This window comes from Callithrix jacchus, chromosome 2, assembly GCF_049354715.1.
Source record: "Callithrix jacchus isolate 240 chromosome 2, calJac240_pri, whole genome shotgun sequence".
NCBI lineage: Eukaryota > Metazoa > Chordata > Mammalia > Primates > Cebidae > Callithrix > Callithrix jacchus.
The window spans coordinates 34458197-34467565 of record NC_133503.1 but is presented as its reverse complement, the minus strand read 5'-3'; the positions used below and the strand labels follow the sequence as shown (position 1 = coordinate 34467565).

The following is a 9369-nucleotide window of genomic DNA, read 5'->3' as shown; positions in this document are numbered from 1 at the left end:
GGAGGGAAGGTATTTCTGAGTAATAAGAGGAATAAAGTGCAGGGTGAAGAGAACACTGAGAACTTGAAACCCCAGGGTTGGAGGAGGGTGAAATAAAAATCTGTTTGGCAAAGGCAGGTTCAAACCCCCATAAGCTGTCTGGGTGTCTGAGGGCTGGCTCCTGGAATCTCCCAAACACCATCCCTCGGGGCTCCTTGCTGAGCTTCTCCAGAGCAGAATTGAGGTGTGGAGGAGCATGATGGCCTCAGGCCGGCACACAGTACCATGCACACGGGGCATATGTTTCTTTGGTTTTATTATTACAAACACACCATGGCTCTGTCACACTTGGGAAATCTGAGCTCTACATGCTCTACATACCTTTTCTTTTCTACCTGGACAGGGCCCCATGAAAGCATCCAAGCCATGTGTAGATGCGAGACACATTTGACAGAACAGTTCAACTCATAGCTTATAATGATGCCATTTCTCCAGCCGTGCAAGAGCTTTACAAAACTGTGCCAGGAATTCCCATAAGGCTGGATTGCTTGATTCATGTTTTATGAGCCCCACAATACTGAAGCTCCTTTTCCAGGCACTTGGCATAGGCAGCAAATTCCACATTTGGGATAGGTCCTTTCTGGAAGCGAATGTCAGGCAGTGACACCCAAGTTTCTGCATGCAGTGGGTTAACAGTCATGTTTAGGGGGAAGACAATTTAAAAAGTACATCTCTCTCCCTCCTCCCCCACCTGCACAAGGCTCACATTTCATTACGGTGCTGCCCATGTATGAAGTATGATATTTGGTTTCAAAAACATTCAGTCTCTGTGGAAATCTGGGAGAAATTGGCGGGGAGCTGCCGTGGTGCATTCCTCCTGTAGTCCTTCCTGCTAATGCTTCATCCTCTCTAATAACTTCTGATAGACAGGGGCTGAAAAGAGAAGTTTGTAAAGTCAAATAGGTGCAGGTCTCCCCAAGTCTGTCTCAGACCCTGTCAGGATCTCAGGGACCAGGGCCAAGCAGCCCCCTTCTACCTCCTGCACACAGCAGGTGCCTTTTGGTTTGTGAAACCTCACTCTTACTCAATGCCTGATGTTCTGGTTTTCTGCACCTATCAGCTTGGAACTAGATCCTCACCGTGGGCTCCTGCCAAGGCCTCTGCAGTATTTCCAGGCTCCATAAGCTGAAAACTCACATTAACTGCAAAAGGTTGTTACTTTTATTATCCCCATATTACGGAGAAGGAAGTAGGGTGTCTGGGTCTGACCCCAAGTCACCCTGCTGTTCTGACTCCAAAGGCCAGGCTTGTTTTACGGCACCATGATTTTCTTATCTATATACAGCAGATGGCAGGCTTGGGCTTGCTTGGGGGTAAGGCCTAAACAGATGTGCAAAGACTTCAAACCCAGACCAGACTTACCTAGTCGCACAGACCTTTGGGAAGCCTGAAAGAAAACACAAGGTGTCAGGTTTTCTAGTGAAAGTTATATCTGCACTTGCTTATGTAATGGCTTTGCCCACTGCCACCCCTACTTGGAAAAAATGCTGGAGTAAGGAAGAGGAAGGGGAAGGTAGAACTGATAGGCCCTGGGGAGTTCCTCAGGTGGGCTTGGCAGACATAAGTTGTGCAAGCCTCTATCAAGTGTGACTTCAGGTGGACATTCCTAGGAGACTCCAAAGCCAGGCTTCCCCACTGAGACTAGAGGCTGGAGTTGGGGGAGCTGGGGCTGCACAGTAGTGGCCTCAGGAGTAGGAGTTCAGGGCCAAGAGTCCTTCTTGAGGGCACTAAGGAGATCCCTGTGTTCAAAAGTAAAGTGACAGAGGATGCTTCAGGCCTCTGGGTTGAGGAATGCTCCCTGAAGCCTATTCTCTTGAAGTGCAAACCTTCTGTAAGGCACCTCACATTCCCAAGAGGCTCCATATGACCCGAAGCAGCAAAGGAGCCAAGCAGAGCACTGGGCACTGGGCAAGTTGGGGAGCAGGAAAGGAAGCTCAGACACAGCCAGAGAGCATTTGACAGGGAGGCAGGGCTGGGGCAAAGAAGGGATGGCTCCACATGCATAGAAGGCCCAGTAGCCCTGTATCCAGAATCCACACAGTGCCCAGGAGAGCCCCAGCCTCACACAGGATGGGCAATGCCATGGACAGCAGAAGGGTGAGCCGGAGGCCCAGACTCAGGGCAGGCCCGGCCACTGTAAGATGAACTTGGGATGGGCTGCCCTCTTGGGCAGATGGCTTCCAGAGCTATGTCTGTTCTCACCAGCAGGGCTTCCCCATGATCTGAGGCTCAGAGGCCTCTGTGTGAAAGCCTGGACTTTGGCCCATGAAGGCCCAGGAGCTGCCTGGGTTCTCTACTCTGAATTTGACACAGGCTGGGGCTGAGGATGCCCCAGTGGGAGTGGGAAGAAGTTTTAAGAGAGCCCTGGGGAGCAGCTAAGGAAGACGGGGGCTGGAGAGGCTCCTTGATGGCCCAAACAGAGGACCTGAGGCTGCTCAGGCAAGGTGCAAACCTAACAGGCATCTTACTCTGGAAAACGCTGATGCTTGTTTGAAGATCTCAAGTGCGGAGTCTGCAAGTTCATCCCCTCTTTCCTGAGGTCTGTTGACTGAAGTGGAAAGAAAAGGCTGGTTTGATGAGAAGGAAACCATTAGCATGTCATTCATAACAACCACGACTGAGGCCACTGGTGGGCTTTCTGTCTCACATTTCCAAAGACATGTTTTCTCTACAATGTTTCATAACTCATAGTAGAATTGGGACATGGGGAGAGAGCTCCAAGAAAGGTGAATGCACACACGAGGAGAAGCAGGACTGAAGTTCAACTGCACTGGAGGCAAGGAGCACACACCGAGGTGAAGTGCTCTGAGAGGGGTGCTGGGAACCGCGAGGACAGCATCCACACAAACACAGAAAACTGAACTGTGTCCGAGGGGAGCTCAGACAGCTGGGCAACTCTGCAAAGAGCAACGTGTCCTCACGTTCCTTCGTGTGCTGCATTCGAAACCAACAGTACCCAACTGACTCTGCGATCAGTCACATAGCTAAGTTTAACTATCACAACTCCATGTTCTTCTGATCATTGTTTAGAACAGTTTTTCTATTGAGACATTTTTTTCCTTCTCTACACCAACTGCCACATGGAGAGGAGGATGGGCCACAGAGTCAATGGGAGGTGACACTTACATGGAGGCTGCAGAATGCTGGTGATGACGTGGACCACGCCATTTGTGGCCATGATGTCAGGCTCAGCAACAGGCTCCTTGTTGACACTCACCACATTGTTTTTCTAAAAGAAAGAAACAGAGAGTGGCGGCTGAAAGTAGAGCACATTTATTTTATTCATTCAGCAAGTGTTTACTGAACACTTTTCATATGCCAGGTCCTGTATAAGACTGGGGATACTCTGGTGAATGGAACAGTCCCTGCCCTTCATAGACCTTTGGTGCGGTGGATTGATTGGAATCTCCTGTGTGGATTTCACATTGCAATTTACATGATGCTCTTTTGTGTGAACTGTTCAGTCATCACAGCAGTGTATGATAAGGAGGGTAGATATTATTGTCCTATCGACATAAGAGGAGACTGAGGCTGAAGATGAGTGAAGTGCCTCTTTTGAGCTAAGCAGATGGAACAGCTGGAAGTGGAAGCCAGGCTTCCTGCTCTAAGCAAAAGGCTCCTTCCACTTTTCCTGGGTGCCTGGCTTAAGATTTTCTCATAGGAGGCCCACCCAGTGCAAATCTATCTCAGACTTTCCTGAAGGGTCCATGCAACAAGACTCAAGGGGGTAGGAGGCATAGAAGCCTGTGACAGACAGGTCCCCAGCATCTGAAGCCAAGTGCTAGGAGATTCTTGAGCCACTTGCTAAAGTCAAACAAGTCATCCCCGTGCTGACCTCCCTACATGCATAGCTTCCCATGCTCCTGGTGAGAAACTGGTGAGCAAAGGATGGCTGAAGACAAGGAGAAAGGAACAGGGAGCAGAAGCCAGCCACACACTGAAGAGTGGTCCCTCCACAATCAGTGGGCTCCACCAGTGATTATTTCTGGAGCTCAGCGGGCTATCTGCTTTAGGAATACTCTTACTGCAGTTACAAAGTGGAATGTGTGTCATCAATGTGCAGAGCAAGGGAAGACTCACAGAGCAAATGTCAGAACTGAAAAAGCCTGTTGGGATGGTCTGGTTCATGGTGCAACTCAGTGAATCCCTGGGTTTGGGGGGTGGGCTGGGGTGAGGATAGAGACTGATCTCTTCAGTCATGTAAGTAATTGCCTACCATCTCCTTAAGAGAAGAAAGATCTAATAGCCTCTCCCAGATGCAAAAGCAGATGCTCTATTCCCTTGTAAATCTGGAAGTTCTTATTCATGTCTACCTATAATCTCACTGGATTTCCCTGAAGACCCTCTTCTCTTTTCTCTTTTTCTTTGGGTGAATTACATTCAGAGATTTGAGCTGCATTCAGAGATTCAAGCTGCATCTTGAAGGTTGTGTGTGTTTAATGCCGTCCCAGGGTAAGATATGTCCTGGAGCCCTGGTGGCGGGGCGCAGCCAGCCTTTGATCTGCAGGACACTTACCAAGCTGACTTCCAGCTTGTCACCTTGGAGAGACTTGAGCCGCACCAGGGCCCCGATGCCTCCGCTAACGAGGATTTCATCACCAATGTGGTATTTCAGGATGTTGGCAAGTTCCTTGGCAGTTTCTGCAGATGGCAGGAAAAGGAGATAGAGTTCATCCCAAGAATGGTAACTAGCCTGGTCAAGGAGGGCCCAGAGGAGAAGACTCAAGTGGTCACCCCTGAGATGAACTCCCTGCCCAGGGAATAAGCACTCATTAAGCTCCCACTGTATACTCAACATTGTGACCCACAATCTGTCTAATGGTCAGAGGACACAAAGCACATGTTCATGGCCACGAATCTGCCCCTGCAGTCTGTGGGCTTCTGGGTTAAATATGCTCTCTGGGATGCTGGGCTCCCTGGCTGCTGAGAAGGAGTTAATCCATACTCCTCTTCGAGTATGACTCATGTTTCCATGAGATAAATATTTGCTTGGAAAGCTAGGGACCTTTCCAGCACCAGCATCTGGGACGTTTCATCATCAGCATGGCTCCCGACAGTTATAACACAGGAGTGCAGTATTTACACATTCTGCCCTCAAATGCGCATTCTGTTTGAGACGGCTATTTCCTGAAGGGAGAACTTAAAAGAGTCAACAGCTGTACTGTGGAGGAGCCGTGGAGCCGATGAGGTCAGGGCTGAGGGGGGTATTCCCTCCAGAGCATCTCTGCTCGTCATGTCTCAGCATGCCTTTTGGCCCACGTCAGTGTCTCCAGCAACTGTGGCAGGCATCTGATTGCCCATAAAGGTGCACAGGCATTTCCCAAATTAAGTGTGGGAGGTCATTCTGAAAGTTTCCAGCTGCCCTCTCATCTTGGATACTCCCATTACCAGCCAAATGGCTAAATTTTCCCTTATGAACAGCTATTTCCAGCATCTTGAAACTGAGAAGGGAGGAAGTTTTAAAGTATTTTGGAGAGTTCACTTGGTTATTGACAAATCCACATGAGTGCCAGAGGATGGAGCCACTGGGTACCAAGTGATTTTCAAACATCCACAACCTGGAGCTGACAAGATTCCCCTTCCACAAAGTATTCCCTGGAAGTGCAGAATCACGCTAGCCCTTGGGGTGTGTGGGATGTCCTTTCAATCTCTCTAACACCTGGACCACCTCTGTCCGTCAGGGGTGCCTCAGACCTGGGGGAGGGTGTGTTTGGGAAGCTTTCCCCATCCCCCTCCTCAACTCCCACATAATTGAAAGTGAAAAGAAAGCCAAGCCAGCTCAGGCCACCTGGGTGATACTCCATTCTTGCTGGACAGACAGAGGATGAAAAGTTTATGTTCAGAATGAACTTCTCCCCTCTCCTTAGGAACATACGTCATCATCACAGACATAGGCATTCATTTAGCAATAAAGATAATTAAACAGGACACAAATTCACCTCGGAGCTGGCTGCAACCTGAACTTTCTATTCTCCTGCTCTAGAGTAGGAAGGCGGGTGTAGACAATGGGGGCCCCAAGATTTGCCAAGGTCCTTCCTCCTCCTCCTTTTCCTCAGGCTCACCTTTCTGTGAGAATGCAAGCATCTCTCACAGGCATGTATCTGAGCTAAACACTGCAACTCCCATTCCCCTCCCCACCGGCCCCCAACATCATGGCTATTATTGACCAGGGCTGTGTGCCTGGCACTGTGTGCGGCATCCTATTTCATCCTTACCACACCGGCTGCAAGGTACTCTTGCCTTCCTTGTTTTTCTTAGCCACTCAACCACTAGATCCCCTCCCAAACATACTCAACTAGATCTCTCAGGGCTGTGACTAACTTCTTGGGAAAGTTTGTTGTCTGGAGGGATAGTCAATGCCGGTAACTGGCTTCATTATCACTGGCTCACAGGTCTCCAGTAGGAAACATGCCTCAGTGACTGGGCTGGCTGCAGCCACCCTCAGTTTTTTCTACTCCTTTCTGCCTGGTTTCCTGCCCAGGAGGCTGAGCTCTATGAACTGCATCAGTGGTCTCCCTCCTACTCGTGCATCATCCAGTGGGAGACCCAGATGGCAACTGGTGTGTGGAAGGAGAGGGAGGCTGGGGTGCTGAGTGCCCTCCCTCACTTGCATGGTTCTGACAGTGGCTGTATATGGCTCTGGCTGCCGTCCTATGCCCTTGTCCAAGCCTCATGACCTCACTGGTTCCTGCTCTCATCCTCCCGTTCCCCCAGGCCTAGGGGTAGTAAAGACTTCCCAGGGTTGCTTGTCCCTGGGTGGCCTCATCCTTTGCTAGTTCTTTTAATTCTGTCCACACTTCCACAAATAGTCTTGTCATTAAATCCCTTCAAGTCAATCCCTAATGTGTCAACTGCTTCCCGCTGGGCCCCCGGGAAATCACTACTTTAGAAAAGTGGAGATGTATACTTAAGTTGATCTGTTCTTTCGGTGGCAGGGCTCGGAAGGCTTCATTTGTGGGAGCGAAGACTGTGTAAACTCCTTCCCGGGTGAGGGTCTCCGTCAGTCCTGCAGACTGGATGGCAGCTACCAGCGTGCTGTGGATACACACACACAAAATGTCACCTGTCCTGGGAGCCGAGAGGTATTTTCCTTAAATACCTCACCAATGGGGATAGAAGAGCCCAGACTACTGGAATGCACATACCTTGGTTTTCATGCCCTCCCTGTGCACAAAGAGGAAGCAAACTCCAGGTTGCATGTTCCCTCCACCCAGCAAGAATGCTGAGCTCTGTTACATGGCCAGAGGTCAGAGCCACAGGAGAAAGGAGGAAAAAGAAAGGGCAAGGCATTGCTGACCCAGCGACTAGCTGAGCCTCCAGGGATGTGATTCTGGGAGGGCAGAGGGGTGTGGTCTCTAGGCCCTTGTGGAGGTGGCTGAAGTCAGTGACAGGGAAATAGTCCATGTGACAGCACCCCAAGGTGAACGAGCAAGTCAGAAATGGAGCTAGCAGGGCAGGAATACAAACTCACAAGGAGACTTCAGTTACAATAAACAGATATTGTGCAGAGAGTGAGAAACTCATCATGCACTGCAAACTATATGCCTTCGGCTCACTTGGAGCTTTACAATGAGAGTGACGTTTTCCTTGCGCTTCAGTGATAAAAATGTAGTCCCCTCTCCCTGCTTCCCATGCATGTGAGGATTACATTCTCAGAAGTAACCTTTCTTCCCAGTGTAAGCTTTCAAGGCAACCCTCCCCTTTTCCCCATCCCAAGTCTGGAAGGTCATAGCAGGGCACCACTTAGTGTTAACTGAATCCCAAGGTAGAAGGAGGCTTGACAAATAGCTGGGGCCCCACATCCTGCTCCAGCATGACCACCCGGCAGAAGCCCCACTCGGGAATGGATCTAATTACCTAAAGCGATTGTCTCCCTTCAGGACATCCATGACAGTCCCCATCGGGGGCGTCAGCACCCGATCCATCATGAACAGGGTCCCGTACCTCCCTCTCTTGTCATGGGCGGCAATGCAGCTGTTCTCAATGCACAGGCTCTGCACAGAAGAGGGACAGAGAAAGCAAGGACTGGTTATCCTCCCAAGAGGCATGTAGCAGGGTCATCATCCATGAAGATGAAGGGGTATTTATTGGAGTGGGTTATTAAGGCTGGAATGAAATGATGTCTTTTCTCCAGGAAATAAAACAATAAATGCTCTTCCTTAAGGAAAGAATGGCTAGAGAGGCCCCAATAAAGTTACACAGAGGCCCCATAATGAGAATATCAGTTACACATGAGGTCCATTGACAGTGGCCAAATAAATAGATTGAGCCCATTTATTTATTTATTTGTTTAACAGATGATGACCATCTTTAGCCAAATGGTGCTGGTTGGTGCCAGGCAAGAGCTATGTTGACTTGTACTTCCTATTTGATATTCCAGGGTAACTGTTGGGTTTGAAAACAAAGAAGTTTGAAAACAGAACAGGGAAGACACCTCTTGGACCAAGCAGGGCTGTATTTTATTTCGGGGGGCTGCTCTTCTCATAAGCTCAGAAGGAGTCCGAACCCCATCCCTCCTCCCATGTGTTCATTCGTGAGTTCAAGAAGGACTTATTCCTTCACAGTACAGGTGGGATAACTGTGTGGTTTATTCTCAAAGGCCTCCAGAAAAAGAGATTCTAATCCTTCTGCAGGATCTCATTTTGGTATCAATACTTTCCAGAAATTATTTTCTTCCTTGTCAGCAACCAGTTCTCATGCAAACTCCTGTTTATTGAGGACATTTTTTTAAATGCTAATACACCTCCCACCATAAGGAGCTTCCAAGGAACATGATTTAGGACTCAGAACTTACATTACGATAAACAAAAACTCTCAGTTTTTTGCCACCCAGAGTTTCCAGGGTCTGTCCATGGTACAGATACTTAGAAGCCAGCTGGTCTTTAATTATGTGGTTCCGAAGCAAATTCCTTGTATGGGCATTAATTGGAGGGGTTCCATCTGCAAGAGAGGGTGTGGTTAGGTCCAGAGAGATGTGCTCCTGAAATGAAGAGAATGATGGGAGATGAATACAATGAAAAAGCCCTCCCTGAGTTTGGAAACAGGGATTGAGAAACCAAGTTAAGCTGCTGCCAATATTCCTTAACATCTGGTATCTTCTGTGGAAAAATAAAAAAATATCCAGATAACTAAGGGTGTTTGAAGTTTTGCCCTAAGTGAGAAGGGCAGGCACGCACACACCTTGGCCCCCTTCTCTGCCTTCCTGTGGTTGCAACTCAGCTATATCCTCACCGTGACCTCCTGACTATACATTGGCAAGTGACTCTGCAAATAGAAAGGCAAAGGAATGCTCTGCTCTCCCAGATCTAAGTCTTGAGTTCCGAGGCACGG

The 9369-nt window shown here is 49.0% G+C and overlaps 1 protein-coding gene across 1 annotated transcript in view; it reads right to left on the bottom strand.

Annotated features, from left to right (window-relative positions):
- Positions 1 to 282: 282 nt before the first annotated feature.
- The window catches only part of TGFBI (transforming growth factor beta induced), a 33644-nt gene continuing 24557 nt past the window's right edge, over positions 283 to 9369 (bottom strand). The window contains exons 10-17 of the mRNA XM_003732202.6: positions 8834 to 8979; positions 7897 to 8033; positions 6947 to 7074; positions 4556 to 4680; positions 3166 to 3268; positions 2508 to 2587; positions 1402 to 1426; positions 283 to 912 (exon numbers count right to left, since the gene is read on the bottom strand). Of these exons, the coding sequence (XP_003732250.1) occupies positions 872 to 912; positions 1402 to 1426; positions 2508 to 2587; positions 3166 to 3268; positions 4556 to 4680; positions 6947 to 7074; positions 7897 to 8033; positions 8834 to 8979 (785 nt within the window). The 3' untranslated portion in view covers positions 283 to 871. The remainder of the gene's footprint in view (positions 913 to 1401; positions 1427 to 2507; positions 2588 to 3165; positions 3269 to 4555; positions 4681 to 6946; positions 7075 to 7896; positions 8034 to 8833; positions 8980 to 9369) is intronic.